General features: G+C 44.2%; 1 protein-coding gene and 1 long non-coding RNA gene across 2 annotated transcripts in view; one reads left to right on the top strand and one right to left on the bottom strand.

Moving 5' to 3' along the window:
• The first annotated feature begins 679 nt into the window (after positions 1–679).
• The window catches only part of SYN2 (synapsin II), a 165,850-nt gene continuing 146,259 nt past the window's right edge, over positions 680–20,270 (top strand). Inside the window, exon 1 of the mRNA XM_068201492.1 lies at positions 680–1,201. Within this exon, the coding sequence (XP_068057593.1) occupies positions 828–1,201 (374 nt within the window). The 5' untranslated portion in view covers positions 680–827. The remainder of the gene's footprint in view (positions 1,202–20,270) is intronic.
• LOC137480371 (uncharacterized) lies at positions 12,260–13,613 on the bottom strand. The gene is made up of 2 exons (XR_011002851.1): positions 13,551–13,613; positions 12,260–12,715 (listed from the first exon to the last, which is right to left on the bottom strand). It is a non-coding gene; the product is annotated as an uncharacterized lncRNA (long non-coding RNA).

Below are 20,270 nucleotides of genomic sequence, written 5' to 3'. Positions count from 1 at the left end.
CATCCCTATCCCTATCCCTATCCCTATCCCTGTCCCTGTCCCTGTCCCTGTCCCCATCCTCATCCCTATCCCTGTCCACGTCCCCATCCCCATCCCATTCCTATCCCTATCCCTATCCCTATCCCTGTCCCTGTCCCTGTCCCTGTCCCTGTCCCCGTCCCCATCCCTATCCCTATCCCTAGCCCTATCCCTATCCCTATCCCTATCCCTATCCTTATCCCCATCCCATCCCTATCCCTATCCCTATCCCTATCCCTGTCCCTGTCCCTGTCCACGTCCCCATCCCCATCCCATTCCTATCCCTATCCCTATCCCTGTCCCTGTCCCTGTCCCTGTCCCCGTCCCCATCCCTATCCCTATCCCTATCCCTATCCCTATCCCTATCCCTATCCCTATCCTTATCCCCATCCCATCCCCATCCCAATCCCATCCCCATCCCATCCCCATCCCAATCCCATCCCAATCCCATCCCATCCCATCCCATCCCATCCCATCTCCATCCCATGTCCATCCCATCCCATCCCCATCCCAATCCCATCCCATCCCCATCCCATCTCCATCCCATCCCATCCCATGTCCATCCCATCCCCATCCCCATCCCATCCCTGTCCCCTCCCTGTCGCCGTGCCCGTCCCCGCGCCCCGCCCGCCCCGCGGCCGCCCCCTGCCGGCGGGCGGGGGCACTCGGCGGGCGCAGAGCGGCGGCGGGCGCGCAGAGCGCGGAGCGCGGCGCACGGAGCGCGGAGCGCGGCGCACAGAGCGCGGAGCGCTGCCGCCGGCGCATCGCAAACCCGCTCCCGGCCCCGCCGCAGCCTCCCGCCCGGCCAGATGATGAACTTTCTGCGGCGCAGGCTTTCGGACAGCAGCTTCATCGCCAACCTGCCCAATGGCTACATGACCGACCTGCAGCGGCCGGAGCCGCAGCAGCCTCCGCCGCCGCCGCCTTCCGCGGGCTCCTCGGCCCCCGCCTCGGGCTCGCCGGCCGCGGAGCGCCGGCAGCCGCCGCAGCCCGCGCCCCCCCAGCAGCAGCAGCCGCCGCCGCCGCAGCAGTCCGCGGGCAGCAGCTTCTTCAGCTCGCTCTCCAACGCCGTGAAGCAGACAGCGGCCTCGGCCGGGCTGGTGGACGCGTCCGCCGCCGTCTCCGCGGCTGTCGGCAGAAAGTTCAAGCTGCTCCTGGTCATCGACGAGCCGCACACGGACTGGTAGGTGCCCCCCGCATGCCCCTGCATCATCATCATCATCATCTTCATCATCATCATCCTCCTCCGTGCCCCCCGTCCTTCCCCCGTCCTCCCCGCGGTCCCTCCCCGGCAGGTGCGGCTCACCTGGGGCAGAGCCCCCGCAGCCGGCCCCGCTGAGGGGCCAGAGCGCAGCCTCGCGGACTGGAAGATGGAGCAAAAAAAACCCAAAAAACATCCCCAGCGAACCCTGGAGCGCCTGACTAGCCGTGCAATCTGCTTCCCATCACAACACTAAATAAAACATACACAGCGCCCTGACCAAGCATATCCTGTGTTCTCTGGCGAAATACAGAACTCGTGCGTAGGGGCAGGCTGGATTTAGGTGCCCTGGGCACGGATTTCTGTGCGGAGCTGCGTGTGGTTGTGGCGTTGCGTGTGTTAATCCGTGTTTACGAGCCGGTTTGTTTTCACGCAGCTCCCGCTGCTCCTGTGGCATTCGGGTGAAGGTCCTTCGGGATGCCGGGCACCAGCCCTGGTTCTGCCCTAGCTCCGGGAATTCCTGCCGCGGGGTTCATTAACTCGGCCGGTTTTATTTGGGCTGCGTGTTTGGCTCCCGCTGGTAGCATGGAAAACGTGGGATTTTCCAAGCGTGGGACTTGGCCATCAGCGTGCCTGGCTGGTACCAGCAGGAGAGGTTATGGCTCTTGCAGACCTGCTTGTCACTGCTGGATGCTGTGCTCTGGAGGAAGGACATCCTCCTAGCAATCCCTCGCTAACTTGTGTGTTTGCACATCGAGCTGACAATCGTCTCGTTCGCTGGTGCCAATTACAGTGCAGAAGGTCTTAGCAGCGCCTTAAAATAATGCAGAGTAAAACAAGTCTGTTTTTATGACGCTGAGATCATCCGGTAATGGATTGTGGGTTTAGGGTTTTATTCTCGAATTTATAGCCTCGATGTCTGGATGGGCTCGTGCAGTGCTGTGATCTGATCCAATTTGCTTTAAAAATGGTACTTTAATAAAATACTTGGAAAGAAAATTGAAGCCTTTAACTATAGCAGATACGTTATTTCTGTTAAGATAACATTATCTGTTACATTTTCCAGGTTTTTTTTTTCTGTCTGCTTTTGTGGTTGATTGTGTGTGGGGGGGGGGGGGGAGGGTGATTTTCTTTTTTATTTTTTTTTTTTTCTTTTTGAAAAAACACGGTGGTTGTATCAACCAGACTGAGGCAGCCTCTGTAGCTACGTCATGGAGATGCATCCATGGACACTGCTCCCTGCCTTGCAGAAACATCTATTTATTTCATATTCTGGAGTGCACAGCTCTCTGCCTGATACATTCAATAACTGTATTTGTCCATAAGGGTTCTTTCTGGGAGATTTTTCTGTGCTTACTGGAGCCAGTCTGAGTATTTTGAACGTGGTTTTACATACGTGGTTTACACACTTGCTAAATGCACCCCATATTAGCACAATCTGTTGGTAGGGGCAAAGCTTTGAAAGCCCAGCATGAGGAGTTCCCCTGGAGCACTCCAGGTAGGAGCCTCACAGACCTACACAAGGTTACTCATGCCTGCTTGCTTTTGCCTTTTTTTTCTCCTCCTCATAGGATGTGACATGGATACGTAGTAGTTCTAGAAAAAAACAGTTTGTTGTTGCACGAGCTCTTTCCTTTCCCAGGAATCAGTTATTTTGTAGCAGATTTTGAAACATATTCTGAAAAATTATCTATCTGACCCCTGTGAGCCCCTTCCAACTCGAGATAAGAGTGAATTCTGATAATTCATGCAGAAGAGTGTGTTCCATACCATGGGAAGTACAGATCTCCATGCATTGATCTGCTGGGGTATTTGACTCTGTGGGCTAAAATGGAGCACGGATTGTAATTTGGGCAAGGCAAAGAAAGGTTGGGAGGGGCAGCAGGTGAGTGCCAGTGGCTGCTGGGCACCCCCAGCTCCCTGGGCTGTGCTGCAAGGGGAGGCTGGCAGGGCTCTGTCATGTGATGCTCTGAGCAAACCCTGTCAATAAGAGCAAAAGCAGCACCACAGCATCTCTGAGAGCCTCCAGAAAGCCTCCCAGCTGCTGGGCTCTGATCCTCAGAGGAGGATCAGGTGCTTGGCTTCTGTTTTTGTGGTGTTTTGAGCTGTGCTGTGTTTGTTTGCCTTAAATTGAAAAAGTGCATATTGCCTGGGGGTGGCAGGTTCAATAGAAATCCAAGGATTCTGGTCTGGATCACACTGAAATCTTACTGGTTCAGTATCCTCTCTTCAGCAAGGGCCAGAGGAAACATAAACCTTTTACTGTCAGCAAAGACAGAAACCCTGGCACAAAGGGACCCTTTCTCTTACCCCTGGCATAAAGGGATGTTTTGTTTGCAATATATTTTATTTCTGTGGAAGATTGACTCATACTTCAAGTCCAAGATTTAGTAACCCAACATTGTTGTTGTTGCTCGTGGAATCACTCGGGATATTCTACCTAGAACCAAATCCCAGCTGTTGCTGGCATTTTATAATCTTGATCTCAGTGATATCTCTCCTCCATTTCTTGCCCTAAGGGCTTGTATTATTGCAAGTCTTGAAATTCTCCATTTCAATTACTTTTACGGCATGGGACAGAGGGAAAATATGGGATAATTGGCTTATCTATATGAATTTGTATATTTTTTACCATTTTCCTTACTTCTTAAGGAAAGAGTAGATGCAGCTGTGTCATAGCCCCCTCCTTTCTCAGTCCAGGGTGTGTTAGAGCTGTAAAGGCTAATTCTTTTCCTATAGGTGCTTTGTAGTTTTCCAACCACATTTAGTGGTAGTGCTTCTCTTGAAGACAGGGCTGTAAAAAAAGCTGAATCAAAGATTTTCCACCAGCCTTGGTGGCAAGAGAAGGGACAAAATGAAAATAGGCTAAAGGTTGTAGTTCATAAATCCATGGCAAGGGATCTTGGTTGGTTCTGGTTCTCATGGAAGACTTTCTCCTGGTCCCTTTGTGCAATAAATGACCCTCTAGCCCACAGGTGGAAGCAAATAGCCAGCAACCATTTCCCCCAATTCCCTTAGAAATTTCCTGTCATTCCAGAGCAGCACCACAAGGAAGAGTGCAAACCCTTCCAGTGGACCAGTGCTGTTAATTTGTATAAATTTGCATAAAGGCATTGGCAAAGCTGATTTTATTTCCAGGCCTTTATGCACTTGGATGTGATGGGCTTTCCATCTGCAGCTGCATTTGAGCAGACATTTCCAATATCCTGAGCTGCAGAACCCTCTGATGAGTTCCCACATCTGGTGGATGGGTTTTGAGCTGCAGTGGGAATGTGTCTGATGCTCCACAGAGCTGCTGGGGAGGGCAGAGCCTCAAGAACCACTTGTGAGGTTTAATGGTGATTGGATGTGACAGATTTCCATGGCTGTTTTACAGCTTTGAGGATCTTTGTTGATATTTTACAAATGGAGGAAACTAAGGAGTGAAATCATTTGTTCAAGGTCATCCAAGCGACTACTGGCAGAGCTAAAATAAACCTAGACAGCTTGCTTGAACTTCTCTTTTAATTCTGCATGAAGTGTCCAAAATTCCCAGCTAGATAGGTTTATTTTTAAATGGTTAAAATAGGTTTATTTTTAATTTCCTCTGGAAATAACCATTTTGTTCTGTACACAAAAAAGTCCTGAATATTCAGTGCTGAACAAGCAGTTGATGAGAGGCCATACATCAGTGGCAAGGGGCCAAGGTGCTGTGTATAGATTATTATCTTTATTAAAAACTTATGTATAAGATTCAGAAAGCTGCTTCAATATTGAAAACTAATCATCACTGAGTGTGTCCTGTCCTTTAAACCTTGAATACGAGACTTGTTGGCAGCAGCAATGAAATTATAAAAAGAACGAAGCTGGGGAATTTTGTTCTTGTGGCTTTTTAAGCACAAATCTGGTTGTAAGTATCAGTACCTTTTTTTTTTCACAGACAATTACGCATTTCACTTCATGTTTACTGCCTGAGTAGTTATTCAGCTTGTGACAGGCTCCAAAGATAAACCCCAAATGGCTGGGACAAATGCTAAATGAAGAGCAAACTTTCTGGTTTAAAATTACCCAGTCATTTATGGGACAACATTGCTCATCAGAAATATTTTTAATATGAACACAGTGCAGAAAAGCACTGCTTGATGACACAAAAAATGTCAGGAAGCGAGCAGCGTGAGTTTCTTAGGGTTTGATTTTTTTTTGGGGTTGTATTTTGTTCACTGGAAGGTGGAAACCAGTTTCAATTAAAACTGTGTGTGCTGTTTTCTGTAACTACAAAACATGCATGAAACCACTACGATGACAATGTCACTGCAGTTTTTCTGTTCACTGGGGATGGCTCAATTGTGCATAACTAATTAGCAGTTCCCAACTCCAATTGGCCTAGAATTCTCACTTATTTAGTTGTAGCATGTTGATTTAGTAGCTGCAGCTTTCATTTCATTCAGTGCAAGCCTTCAGTGAGTGAGTTTCCCAAATTTAGAAGGCATCACTTGATTTTAATAATGCATGAATGAGGGCGACTGCTCTGCCAGAGCACTCTCCAGTCCTTTGGGATGGCCCTGGAGGAGGACAACATCCCTGCAGCCTCCTGGCGTGGCACAGCTCTCTGCTGCCAGCAGAAAATCCACAGCCAGGTGGGAAATGGGGAGGGAAACCCGGTTTGGGACAAAAGTGGAGCTGGTGGAGGGGATGGAAGGGATTCCTTGGCACTGGGACTGAAGGTGGGATGTGTTTGGAGACAAATCCAGCAGTGCTGTAGAGGAAGGAGGAGGTTTTTAAGGGATCTCTGCTCTCAAGACTTTGACCAAATGACCAAATGTGGAGTGTAAGAAAATAATCTGCTCAATATGTAAAAGATAATCTTACCAATATGTATCTTTTATATGGGAAGAAAAAGCGCATACTAAATCATCTTTGTTCATTTAAAATGCCCTTTGCAACAAGAAACTCTTGATATTAAAAGAAAACAACCTTGCCTTTGGTCTAACACAGTCATAGTTCAAGGAAGCAATACGTTCCTTAAAGCCTCTGAAACTGAGAAAGAGTAACAAAGGTTTTACTGTAGTTTCTCTCTAATTTTTGCTTCATTTGAAAATTTTGCATTTCAAAATTATCTTTGTGAGCCATTTCAGTCTCACTCGAGTTGTGGCCTTTGGAGTGGGTTCCCAGCCCTCCAAAAAGGAGCTGGCAAGCAGCTTTCGCATGAGGCCAGCGTGTGCTTCTTCCAAGCAGGTAATTGGTAATTAGATCAGCCCTGCTTCCCAGCACGGCCTGCAGCTCCCAGCTCTGCATTAAGGACTGTCTGCCTCTGCAATCCAGAAAAAAACACAATTAAAGGAGGGATGCAGGCACAAACAGCACATCTCTGCAGGCTGGGAGGGCTCATGCAGGAAACCACGAGGGTTTCTGCCGTTTCATCCTGAGCTCTGCCTCCTCAGCTCCTGCAGGAGGTGTTTCAAGGGGTAAAGTACAGCTCATGGGCCTTGACACTGCTTCTTTGTCTATTTTCCAATATTAATTCCACACTGGGCAAGGGCTGGAGGAGCAGGGAGTGCAGCTGAGCTAACTGAAGTATGGAAGATGTTAAATCTGAATTTGTGTGTACAGCAACCTCACCCAAACTGTGCTTCGTGTGTTTCATTTTGAAGCATGGAAGGTGTTAAATCTGAATTTGTGTGTACAGCAACCTCACCCAAACTGTGTTCCATGTCTGCTCTCCCAACAGCCAGCTGGTGCAGCACCAGACAATGTCTGTGCTGGTATTTTAAGATGATCTAAGAAAGAAAATTGCTATTTTTTTTTTCTGTTTATCTGCAGTTCTGTTGTGTGTAATACTTGGCTATGTTGGTATAAATAGCCAAACACAGTATGTGAGAGAGATTACCTTTTTGACAAGATAGAAAATGAGACCCAGATCTCTCAGTGGAAAACACTTTCTCCTCCATGCTCTGTGTGTTGCTCTATCTGAACAAGCTCTTGCAGGCTCTAATGTTATTTTAGGCAGCTGAGTGTAAATGAGATGATGGCCACAAATTTGGACAGATTCTGGTGTCACCCCCATCCCATCCCATCCCATCCCATCCCATCCCATCCCATCCCATCCCATCCCAGTCCCCTGTGCTCAGGATCCAAGTGATTTTTTTTCTTTTTTCCCTATCTTTAAGAGACAATAGAAATGCCTCTGAAGCCCAGTGAACGTTATGGTAACACGTTTGGTTGAATGGGTAACATTAGAGAAAAAAGTTTGCCAACGTTTTCTTCCAAAGTTTGCCTTCAGAGAAAGGAAATGGAAAAACTGGCAAGGAAATAATGAATTTCAGGGAGGTACATTTCAAAGTAATGAGAGTGAAGTGAGACATAAAAGGAATAACAAATTGCTTGGTAGACTATGGAACCACATAAAAATAAGAAATTCTACTTGCAACCTATTCAGAATTAGATAATGGCTTGCCAGTAAATGGTAACCTGTTGAAACAGGAAAGGCATGGAACAAAAGGGTGTTAAAAACTGTAACATTAGATATTTCATTCTTCATATTGCAAAAATGTGTGTAGAGGACTTCCTGTTTGATGTGGATGGAGTTTGCCATTGTGCAAACACTGCAGGACACTGGAAAAGCCATTTTTGCTGGAAGCATGTTTCCCCAAAAGGTTGATGCTAAATATCCCCACAGGATTTTCTAAAAGTAGGGACTTCATTTTATGCAGTTTTAGTACCCAGTTCTTAATAGCACCGTGTGAGTGACCCACAGAAATATCATATCCAATATCACATCATTATATCCCATTAGGAATGCTTTAAACTACAGAAATCTGTTTTAATACCACTGAAATAATTGATGTTTGGGGGGTTTATACATTTATAAAGAAGGTACACTGCAATCTGCATTTAAAGATGTGATAAGACTTCAGTGAAAATCCGTGTTTAAGTATAAACTTGTGTTTGCAGAAGGGAATAACAAATGCAGGCGGCCAGGTTTGGACAGAGAACCTCCAGAGAAGGAATTTGGACCTGCTTGGCTGAACACAGCAGCAAAGGGTAATTACAGGCAGGTGCAAAAATTGTCAAGAAGGAAAAGAGCAAATTGACAGACAAAGCAAGGTTGTAGACGACAAAAAGCAAAGCCATGGATTATGAAGTAAAATGTTACCTGCAGTAATGACATTGCTACCAAAGAGGAGCCAGCTTACCTTGTGGAGTGCCAAAAATGTGCAGTGAGGTGATAAAACTTCACAGCCACCGTGGGTGGGAGGGCAGCCTCAGCCCTGGGTCTGCAGTGAAAACTCCTTGCTTGGCTGCACTGCTGCTTCTGCTAATTAAACAGCTTTATCTGTGCCCAGCCACACTCAGAGAGCTCAGCGCTCTCGGCTGGCAAGGACAGCTGCAGGCTGCTTCAGCTTTGGGCAAAAAGTGCAAAGATTTTGTCCTTTTTTCCACCCTCACTGTCCCCTCAGGTTGTGTCTCCCTGGCTGCCACACAAATATGAATACACAGATTCCCAACAAACAGGTGGTGTGATGCCTTTTGGGACTGCCTAAAACCAGAGGCCAGGCTGAATTAAGAGAATAAAAAGCGGTTCTAGTTATTGAAGGGCCTTCAGGCTCATTTAGGGCAGATGAAACCCCCCAAAAATGGACCATGGGTCAGGGGTTTTACACTTTTATAAGTTTGGTCCATTCGCATTTTGGGGTTAATCTTCCAGTTCCAGCTCCAGGTGATGAAGTCATTTACCCCGGGTTTGCTCCCCCAAGTCCCTTTTGTTCCCATCTCTGGGCCCTGAGGCAGTGAGGTGTCCTTGACTGCCAGGCCTGGAGAGGAATTGTTGTGTCTGCCCCAAATGGGAAAGCTGCAGCTGGCCCTGGGTGTGGAGTTTGGAGTTACACACTAAAGAACTGCAGGACTGCAGATAGATGGAAAATATAAACCCCAAAATCCTAAAGCGTCAGGTGGCTGAGGTCCAATCCTTCTTTATACTTTTCGAGCTGAAGTGGTAGAAGTGTTTAATTCAGAGGGCGCAGAGTGTCAAATCCCGGGCTCCTGCAGCCCCAGAGGTGGCGGCAGTGCAGGGCCCTGACAGCCGCAGCTCAGCTCCAGCGCTGCCAGGGGACACGGAGGGCTGTGGGGCTCCTGCTGCCATCCTGGCCGTCCATCGCTGCTGCCAGGGCACGCTGCTCACTCCGGGCATGCAGGTGGAGCTGGCATTCATTGAATTCCGGGGCTGCTGCAGCTCTGTGTGTGCACAGCTCCGTGCCTGACCTCACGCTTGTTCTGTTTGACCTCGTTCTTCTGTATTCCTTCCGATTTCCTACTAATAAAACTGATTATGATTCCACTGAAACAGCCCAGATTTAGAGGATTAAACTCCAATATGAGATCAGTCACAGTCTCTTAAGTCTCACATTTGCTCAGGGAGACCAGGATGGTTCCAGAGAGAAGGATTCAGTATTATTTCACAATCTCTTTGTTTCAGTGGCTTTTTTTGCACTGAAGATCATTTCCAATGAAAGCTTTCTATGCATACACACACTTCAGCATTGAGAAGGTCTTAAAAGATGCTAAAGGTTTCTAAATTAATATTAGAAAAGCCAGCATATCAATTTTGTGATTCTGAAAGTATGATAAAAAGGTTTATTCATAAAATATGATAAATATATCCAATTCCACTGTGTTGCAATATGGTTTCTTCATGTGCTGTGAGTGCAGAACTTGTTTTACTCAAGAGTTGTTGTCTCAGCCATCTACTAATAACATATTTATATAAATAAAATTTTATATATATATATATGTATATAATATATATGTAATTGAAAGTTCTTTCCTTGTGCTTTTGCTCTCTGTAAGATGAAATTAACTTTTCATCTTGCTGTTCCTCTTCAACAGAATTTATCCAAGATAAAATACCAGCTCCAAATTCATTAGAATATTCATTTGTAAGAATCTACTATTACCACACATTCATGTTGCTACCTACTCCTTCCTTAAAGCCCAATTGACTTTCCAGATTCCCTGTGGTGACCTTGGTGTTTAAAAAGAATCAAACCAAGGCAAGATTTGTATAGTACTTAAATTTTGATATCAAGGTAAATAAAAATCCTAGGGATACTTTTAATGAGGAAAAATTCTTTATGAAGCCTTCATTTTTAACAGATAACCAAAGGGAATTTTCCTGAGTCTTGTGTGGCTGTTCCATACAATATATATCAATAAATGACAGGAGTGTTTGTGACAGGCCTTTTGAAATGTGTTTTTGTGTTTGTAGTCATGTATATCTGCATGTAGAAGGGATTTTCCGAGAAGAATTTGCAGGAATTTTCACTGGTGGATGTTGTCCAGTGTGGGGGTTTTAGTTTGAACCTGGGTAGAAACAGTAATTTTGTGTAGTGGTTTTGGTTTGTTAATTTGAGATTGTGTTAATTTTGAGATTTCTTGGTTAACGTAGTAAAGTGTGGTGGGTTTGGTGTTGGTTAATTACTAATGTCCTTAATTCTTGTTGTGAGACAGGATTAGAAGAAAGGTAAAGTAGGCTTAAAACTTTAAAAGAGTATAAAGAAAAATTTACTAACAAAGAAAGGGTAATAAGAATTAGAATAAAACCTTTAGCATAGTTTTGGTTTTTTGTGTGGCTGTTCCATACAATATATATCATAAATGACAGGAGTGTTTGTGATGGAACTTTTGAAATGTGTTTGTGCGTGTGTAGTCATGTACATCTCTATGTAGAAGGGTTTTCTGGGAGAAGAATTTGTAGGGTTTTTCACTGGTGGATGTTGTCCAGATAGAAAGTAGTCCATGGCTGCAGCTTTCTTGCACTGGAATAAAAGGAAGCTCCTCCCTGGTGCCAGTGGAAAGTCACTCAGGTGTTTTGAAGACAGTCTCATTGTGTGGGTTCCAATGCAGAAGTTATGGGATGTAGAGATTCAACATTTGTGTCAGGCTGTTCTAAATTCTTTCAGTTGGACCCATGTTCTAGGATTTTTGTGCTGATTAATTTTCTTGCTGAGGAAGAAATGTCTGCTGTGAACCAGCAGTAATTCAATGTACACGAGGGTAAGACAACTGCCTTGGCAATAGTGACACATGGGAGGAGCCAAGAGAGACACTAACAGAACGTATAATTCACGTGCATTATTGTGTACATTATTCCTACTCCAATCACTTCCCCTGCCTTGGTGAGGGTCTTATAGCAGTGCTTTTCTGTTTAGTTTTGCAGTTGTTTTATTCTTTTATTTGCTAGAAGGCCGTTCCAAAAAATCAGGCAGCTAATGGAGCTTTGGGGGTATTGCTTGGTGAGTTTCCTTGTTTTCTTTTTTTCTCCCCCTGAATATTATGACCCATTATAAATGTCTTTTTCAGCTCCCAGATCCTTGGCTGTTGGGCTGTGCACTGATGACAAATCAGCTCCTAAGTGGCCTTTAGAGTAAAATACACCTGCACAGTGAAAGGAGATGGCAGAGTGTGACTGTTACTACCCAAATCCCTCGGTGGTTATGTCCCTGTGTTTCAGGAACAGCTCTCAGCAAGCTTTGCCCATAGAATAAACACACCAGGTGCTGTTCTCCTGAAATCCAGGCTCTGTGTGCCTTCATGTGGTAACAACAGAATTAAATCTCGATTTTCTCGTTTGCTGGCTGGTCTCTGGGCTGGTGGAGGCCTTCCCTGAGTGTTTGTCAGTCACTTCTTGGCTGGGTGATCCAGACCAGTGAATTTGTGATGCTGTCCGGGGAACAGAATTCCAGTAGTGGTTTCAGCCTTCTGAAAAACACATGGCAAACTGCTCCGTCTGTCTGTCTGTCAGGATGGGATGGAGACTTTGTGCGTGTAACTCCTTACCAAACACCAGTGTAAGGCTTAAAGCACTTTGCTTCATTTCGAGGATTGTTTCAGTTTGGGAATTTTCAACTGTGTGTTTGAAAGGAAGCAAACCAAATCGGTATCAAGAAAACATTTATTTTTGAGGCATGAACTATAGTTCTAAAAGTCACTTTTGCATTTCTTTAATTAGTCTGTGTTTTAGAGTAGGTTTTTGATAGATTACTGAAATTCCTTAGATCTAGACAATTGATAGATGAATGAAATTCTTTTGATCTAGACACTGGACTCCTCAAGATGAGAACAGAATATTTTCACTTCGAGGACTTCAGCAAATAACTTTCATGTTGGAAAATAGGATTATGTGTCATACATAAATCAGAGTTAATGATGTTAATCAGCAAAAGCAGCTGTTGTAAAGTATCAAAGTCCCCATCTCTGCTGCACCAGGGCTGGAGTGCTGTGCTGCTAATCTCGTTAACACACACAACTAATTTCATTTTGGGCAAGAAGCAGCTTAATCTGCACATGTATAAAAGTGTGTGTTCACCTCTGCCTGTCTGCAGTAATCCAGGAGCATTTTCCTGTGCAAGACATAAAATTGTTCTGCATAATGAGGACAGCTTCCTCAGTTTTGTCTGAAACATTGCCTGAAAACTCAGGGTAAAAACCCGTGACTGTAGGACCAGCAGAAGTTCTGTATGTCTGTAAATGGAAAATAAATTGATTAGAAACAGCTCTGATCAGATAGTTAAAATTATAAATATTCAGTCATCTTTAATACCCTCTCAAAAAATATTTCTGTTTATATTCCAGTGCACAGGAGCTGTCTGTGTAGATTCTTTTAATGTATTCAGATGGAATAAGGTTTTTTTCTGTCCAAACTCAAATTAAACTGATGCACAGTTACTGCCTTTTACAATTCTCTTTGTCAGCCGTCCCCACTAATACTGCTGCACATTTTGAGGTCAGTGTGCAGTCACTTAACCATGTTAAAACAAAATAGAGCAGACTTCAAGAATTATTTAAAGGCTCAAATTTTGATTTAAGAAGAGTATTTCAGAACTTGCTTTTGCTTGAATCAACCATTACTGAAGCCTTTTGGAAAGGGTGAAGAAGAAAAATCCAAGTATATGAAGTTTTCATGTCATTGTCTTTTTTAATTAAAAACTTCTAATCTGGCCCTTTGTGTTGAAACCAAAATAGAACATTTAGGGTGAAATTACTGTGGAGGCTTGGAAGGGGCAGTGAAAGGCATTAAACAGTGATTAGGCATGTTCTGCTCACAATTCCTCTGTTTATTTACTCTTGTATTGTTTCCACATGAGCAGTGAAGTATCTGCATGTGACAGCAATGATGTTTTGGGGAACTAATGTGCTGTGGTGAGTCATGACATTTTTACTTGCTGTTCCTTTTTACAAGAGCTGTCTCAAGCTGTTGATTTTTCTGAGGAATTGATTCCTGACTTTAATCTGTCACCCTTCATTTCAAATAGGCAAAAGTTGTGACATTAAATTAATATGACAAAAATGGTGATACTCTGCTGATAAATTTCCAGCTTAAGCTGTGAAGTGGTGTAAATACCTCCACAAAACCAGGAATTCTGAGGCTTTTCCAAGTGAATCAAAGTATTCAGTGGAGTGCAGCTCCAGCAAAGCTCTGTGACCAGAAGAGCTGCATTCCATGATCATGGTGACATTTTCCAGTTCCCCTTCCCACCAGCCATTAACAACCACCCTTCAAAACCATCCCCAGAGGGTGGGAGAGCCACAGTCCACCAGGAATTGTCACCTGGGAAATTCTCTTCCTGTTCACCTCCTATTTTTCTAGAGTCCTCTTAAAGAAAAAGTTGAAAGATAATGGAAAATTTAGGCTTTTACATCAAGAATTCATCACAGAATGATTGTGCAGCTCAAGAGGTTGCCAAAAAGTAAAATACTTGCCATTATTCAAACACATTTTCTCAAAGGTACCTGCCTGATTTCTGCATAAAGTATCCTTGTAGCTAAGGCAGGCATTGTTTAAAAATCCCCTCTCCAATACTTTGGTGGGATAAATATGTGTTTTGTTTATGCCTTTTTCACTTGGAGAAATTTTCCTTCCATTTAAAAATCAGATGACTGGGACTTGCAATTCTCTTGTGGCTCAGCCTTTGAGAGACGACCTTGCTTTTGGAATTTCTTTGTGTTGGAATAAAGGGAATTACATTCTCCTATTTCTTTGTGTTGGAATAATGGGATTACATTCTCCTATTTCTGCAGCCTTCCAAGAGCCTTTTATGAAGAGCATGATTAAATGCAAATGATGGTTCCACCAAAAAGGCACAAGGCACTGGAAACTGGGTGCTGGAAATTGGCTGTTTGCTCTGCTCACCTCCCTCCCTCCCTCAGTTCTGCTGGACGAGTGAGTTTATAGCAGAGCCAAGTTTTCCCTAATCCACATTTCCAGATGTTTTGGTTTTGCTTTCCCCTGCTCATCCCTTCCCTTCTCCCATTCCTGTTCATTCATTTGGTCATTCAGCTCTCACTGGTTAGAAACTCTCAGCTTGTAAAGGGCACATGGGCTGGGAGAAATTGTCCTTGCTCAAGCTGTGACAATGAATTTGAAAATTCTCATGACTGGTTATTAAAATACTCAATTAATCACCAATACATGGAATTGCATTCAGTACCTGAACAGATTATTGTTTTGCCATACATTTAAATTACAGGATCAAATGCATTTAGGTTGTCATAATTCAAAGTTCTTTCCTTGTGCTCTCGCTCTCTGTATGAAATTAACTTTTCCTCTTGCTATTCCTCTTCAACAGAATTTATCTAAGATAAAATACCCGCAATCCTAATTAATTAGAATATTTATTAGTTATTTATATTTATATGATAGTTATTATTTATTATTATTATAATATTTATTTATTATTGCCACATATTCACATTGCTCTTTATCCCAATATCTACTCCTTCCTTAAAACCCAACTGAATTTCCAGATTCCCTGTGGTGACCTTGGTGTTTAAAAAGAATCAAACTAAGGCAAGATGTGTATAGTACTTAAATTTAGGTATTGGTTCACGTGCACTAAAAACATCTTGTAGTTTCAGTAGCAAAGCAGACTTTGGGAGCAATTTGGTCCCCATAATTGGATATCACAATTCAGAAATAAATTACTGCAATGTCCTATATTCCAAAATTCCAGTATTCCTTTTTGGCGAGTTACGAGTACACTGGAGGAATATGGAAACCACATTTTCATAGGGAAGTGTTTGAAATGTGCATCAACTCCTTCCAATCTTTTGTGTCCTTTTCTCACACACATTTTTAGCATTGCAGCAGTTCAGCTTTTGAGAAGACAGATTGAGCAAGTTCTAAATTTTTTGAATATATTGCAGGATGCTCCTGGAGAAACAACATCCATTAATAATCTCAAATTTTTCATCTGACTCTGGATTGTGATTCAAGAATCATATAGAAGAAATAACAACACTCAGAAGCAGCTGCTTATATTTTGCTGTTAAGGCCAAGGATTACTGGAGAAGCAAATCCTCGTGGCAGACTGGGGAATGCAGAGAAAATCTCATTCACCTTGTCAAGACTGGCAGGGCTTTCCTGAACCTGTGATTTGTTTGTTTGAATCATGGGGCACAGAGTTACAAATCGCAAAATAAATCAAGAGGAGGATGAAATTGAGAGTTGGACAGCTTTGAGTTAAGGCTGCAGGGAAGGGCAGGGTTGGGACAGAAGATAATTTGGCTCTTGGTCAGGTAATGATCCAGAAAATTACTTAAAAACACCACAACTTTTTTGTAATCAGCACAGGAATTGCAGGCAAGCCCATATTTGCCTTTTTGGTTTTTAGTTTTCTTACAAGTCAGGAGTGCTCTTGGTGATGACATCTAGGGAACTCTCTAATTTTTAGATTTTAAAAAATTTAGCTGTAAAGATTTATCATAGGAGTGAGAAATTCCATCAAACAAAGCAAATGGATTTAAATCCAAGCTGGTCCAAGCTGTCCCCACCTTGTCATCAGCCAGGAGCTCTGACACATCCAGTCCTTCCTTGGACGCCTCCAGGATGCACCAAGGTCCACTTTTCTAGCCTATTTTTAGTAGATTAAGTATTTGTGGAACACAGTGACAAAGCAGTGGGATTTAAAATAAACAAAAAGAACAGGTTTTTTGTGTTGAATTATTATTTATCACTATTTCTTTGCTGCTTTTCAGTAGCAAAACATATTTATCCCCACGGGCATCTAGCAAACGTAGAATTAAACACATAAATACTAACAGAGAATTTTCAGTGAAGTAATTATAAACTGGCTTCAGTCTCATGTTCCATGTGTTAACCAGCTTGGAATACAAAAGGTTTTGGGTGGCAAAGAGCAGCTTTTGTTCATTTGACTTTTACAAATAATTTTTTTAAATGATTATGATATGATTCCTGCAGTTCTGAACCTTGCCTTTGGAATTTTTTTCTTTCACTTGCTTATCATTTGGAAAACATTTCAGGAAAGGAGGCTTTGACCTCCTGACAGCTGATGGACAGCAAAGACTAAACCTTGTCCATTGTAGCAAACCACTGGAACAGATTTGCCCCATTTCTGAAGTAGAGGCTTTTAGCCAAAGGAATTGTAAGTTTGCACCTGTCTCCTGAATTCCCAGGGCTGGGGAGGATTTTGTGATAAATATAAAATTGCACATAATTGGATTGTATCAAACAACAACATGAGTCCAAGGCAAATACTTTGTAGTTTAAATAAATGTAACTGTTTAGATAAGTTTGTGGATGTGGAAATTTACACTAATTATTTATGAGGATGGATTTTATTTCACCCTCGGATTCCAGCAAAAGCCTGAGCAGAGACACTGGGGGAAAGGGGAGGGCAGTGGCATTAACCACGGAACGGGGACAAGGATGTGCTTGGACAAATTCCTAATTTAGATGTCAAAACGATGGAGGTTCAGCCCTGAAAGGAAGCATCCCCCGTCACAGGGATGTCTGTGAGCTTGGAGAGAAAATCCCTGGCGGGGGGAGCGGCAGAGCAGTGACTCAGCTGCGGCTCCTGCCCCGCGGGGCCGGGGGCGGCCGCTGCTGCTGCTGCCGCTGCTGCCGCTGCCGCTGCCGCCGCTGCTGCTGCCGCTGCTGCTGCTGCTGCTCCTTCTGCTGCTGCCGCTGCCGCTGCTGCCGCTGCTGCTGCTGCTGCCGCTGCTGCTGCCGCTGCCGCTGCTGCCGCCGCTGCCGCTGCCGCTGCTGCTGCTGCCGCTGCTGCTGCTGCTGCCGCTGCCGCTGCCGCTGCCGCTGCTGCTGCCGCTGCCGCTGCTGCCGCTGCCGCTGCTGCTGCTGCCGCTGCTGCCGCTGTCGCTGCTGCCGCTGCTGCTGCTGCTGCCGCTGCCGCTGCTGCCGCTGCTGCTGCTGCTGCCGCTGCCGCTGCCGCTGCTGCCGCTGCCGCTGCTGCTGCTGCTGCCGCTGCTGCTGCCGCTGCCGCTGCCGCTGCTGCCGCTGCTGCTGCTGCCGCTGCTGCTGCCGCTGCCGCTGCTGCCGCCGCTGCCGCTGCCGCTGCTGCTGCTGCCGCTGCCGCTGCTGCCGCTGCTGCCGCTGCCGCTGCTGCTGCTGCCGCTGCTGCCGCTGCTGCTGCTGCCGCTGCTGCCGCTGCTGCCGCTGCTCCTTCTTCTGCTGCTTCTGATTCTGTTTCTTCTTCTGCTGCTGCAGCTAATGATGATGCTGCTGATGCTGATGCTAATGATGATGCTGCTGTCTCCCATGCACCCCCATCCCCGCAGCTCTCCAGGAATGCTTACACACAGGAGAGGCCTCACCCCGGGTGTGAATTATTCTGTTACAGACAGCACACTGCGAGGGTAAAACAGACAGGCAGGAAGGTGGAAACATGTATGGAAAAGGGAAATCTGGGACATCTTCATCATCTGGGACACCTCCATCCTCTGCAAACACTGCGTGTTCATCACATTTCCAGTGTCAAGTGTGGCTGTGTTTTTCAGCAGGGTTTTTTTTTTTTAATTCAGAGGAAACCAGTTGAATAAAGACTTACTTCTTTGCGCTAAGGTTGCTTACATTACTGTAAAAGCTGTCAGAGGTTTTATTGAAGCTGGCTTTCATTAAAAGGCCAAGGCAGGAGGTGGAGAGTGGAGAGGGGAGGGAGGTTAGGGTTGCTTGTGTTTTTGGGAAGACACAGCAAAGGTTCCACTGTCCAGGCTCTGCATTGCTGTGTCATTGGGGATGAAAGGAAGAGGAAAAACATCTATTTCTCTTTTCCCTAGTGTGGCAGCTATTAGTTCTTGTTCCATTGATTCCTGGCTCTCTGTTCTCACGTGTGTTTGTTTTCAAGTTTAGAGCTAAGTTATACATGAGTCCCTGCTTGGATAGAATGACAAAAGCTGAAATTCTTTCCTGTCTTGTCACACTCTTTGGAAGCCCTTGAGGATATGTGTGTGTGCACTCATTGTCCTCCACCTGGAGTCTCCAGGGGATCTGTTCCCATGTGCCCTGTGTCACAGCTTCACCAGACACCCAACCGTGCAAATCCTGCTCTTCCTAACCAGTGTCAGCACCCTATCAGGTGGACTTGTCCATGTGGATATCAGGTGCTGAAGTCCACTGTCACTGACCAAATGTATTCAAAAATACTCAAATGTCACTGACCAAATATATCCAAGTTCAAAACCATCTCAGGCCCCAGCCCAAGCCCCAGTTTTCTGCATTACACCCATGCAATGTGCCAGGTTGCTGCTGAGCAGCTTTTCTTCATGCTCCTGTCTGAAGTTGCACCCAGGCTCAGGTGATAAACTGAGATTACCTTTTTCAGTTTACAGATTGGCTGAAAACTGGTGAGTTGTTACTTTCATAAAATTCCCCTTCTCACTCACTGAGAGTTTTTTTTTAACTCTTGAAATGTTTTTCTTCGTTGAATACTTGTAAATCTTGAAGCGAATTATAGGGGTTTGAACATATCTTGGCGGTGTTGGCATTTTAAACCGTGGTTTGTAGAAATTAAGCATGCAGCAAAGATCTGAGGTTTCAAGATGAAGTTAATCTGACAGGGTTTATAGTTATTTTAAAAGGTGCCAGTTGGGAAGACATTTTGGGAGGTTTAGAATGCAACCCTGAAAGACTTAGGGGATTACAGCCCCAGTTTATTTTCTGGACAAGTGTTTAAATATTATCTAACCAATTATTCTTCCTTTTTTTCCTAAGCTCCTTTGGCAAACCAGCAGAACATTCCCCTGCCTCCCATCCTTTTCTAATGTAAACAATTCATCAATTGCTTCTGAGCTGATTGTGGAACCCTTTTCCCCAATCACTTGCTTTTGGGAACTCTTTGGTGCCCTGAGATGTTTAACGATAAAACAATTGGCTGCAATATTTATGAGCAACTTGGATTCCAGATCACTTTTTAGTGGGCAATCATTTGGACAGGTTCTGCTGACTGGAGAGATGAAGCTTTTGATTTCTGGGCCCGTTTCAGATAAACAAGTGGCAGCAGAGGGCTGGTCTGAGTGGAGATTTTATTGCAGCCCGGGAGATTAGTATTTTAGATTTAGTTCTTGTCAGTAACAGTGACAACATTGAAGTACAAGGTGCAGAAAGTAATTTTGGACTGAATAATCACAGATTTGTTTTGTTTCAGATCAGAAAGGCAGGCATTAAGAATTTCCCTGTTGTTTACGGATTGAAAATCTTGGAGACATGAACTTCTGTTCTTTCAATTGTATTTTCTTTGTGTTGTCTTTAGATTTGGTAATTTTATGGATTTTTTATCACTTTTCCAAGTGGCACCTAGGTTTGCACTTTGGCAAGATTATCTTGCTAAGTAAGCCAAGTTTTCTGCTCAATTTTTTGTAGACATTTTAAACTTTCATATTTACAATTTCAGGATTTGGTTTTACTCTTTGCAAACTCTGCAGTGAGAGAAGTTTTGCACTGCACTGCACCTGCTCACAGTGTTCCAAAGCTTATTCTTGCATAATTGAGGTCATGTCATTAATGGAAAGCAGTGTGAAAAGAGTATTTAAATACATATAAATGTTTACTGTCTGCAAAATAAAGAATCTGTACCTCAAGGCAGAATAACAGGCTCCTTATATCTGAGTCAGAGTGGTTTTTATAAGGTAACTCCTTTATCTAAATTGACTTACCAGAAGAAGAGAACAATAATTTAGTATGAAAAAAAAAGAAATATTTAAACTTTAGGGTTTTTTTGCTAGTAATCTTGCAAAATATTTGAAAATTTTTGTAGGTGGAGTGTGT

The sequence above is a fragment of the Anomalospiza imberbis genome, chromosome 11 (assembly GCF_031753505.1).
Source record: "Anomalospiza imberbis isolate Cuckoo-Finch-1a 21T00152 chromosome 11, ASM3175350v1, whole genome shotgun sequence".
Classification (NCBI taxonomy): domain Eukaryota; kingdom Metazoa; phylum Chordata; class Aves; order Passeriformes; family Viduidae; genus Anomalospiza; species Anomalospiza imberbis.
The sequence above is the reverse complement of the archived record's forward strand: the minus strand, read 5'-3'. Positions and strand labels throughout refer to the sequence as shown.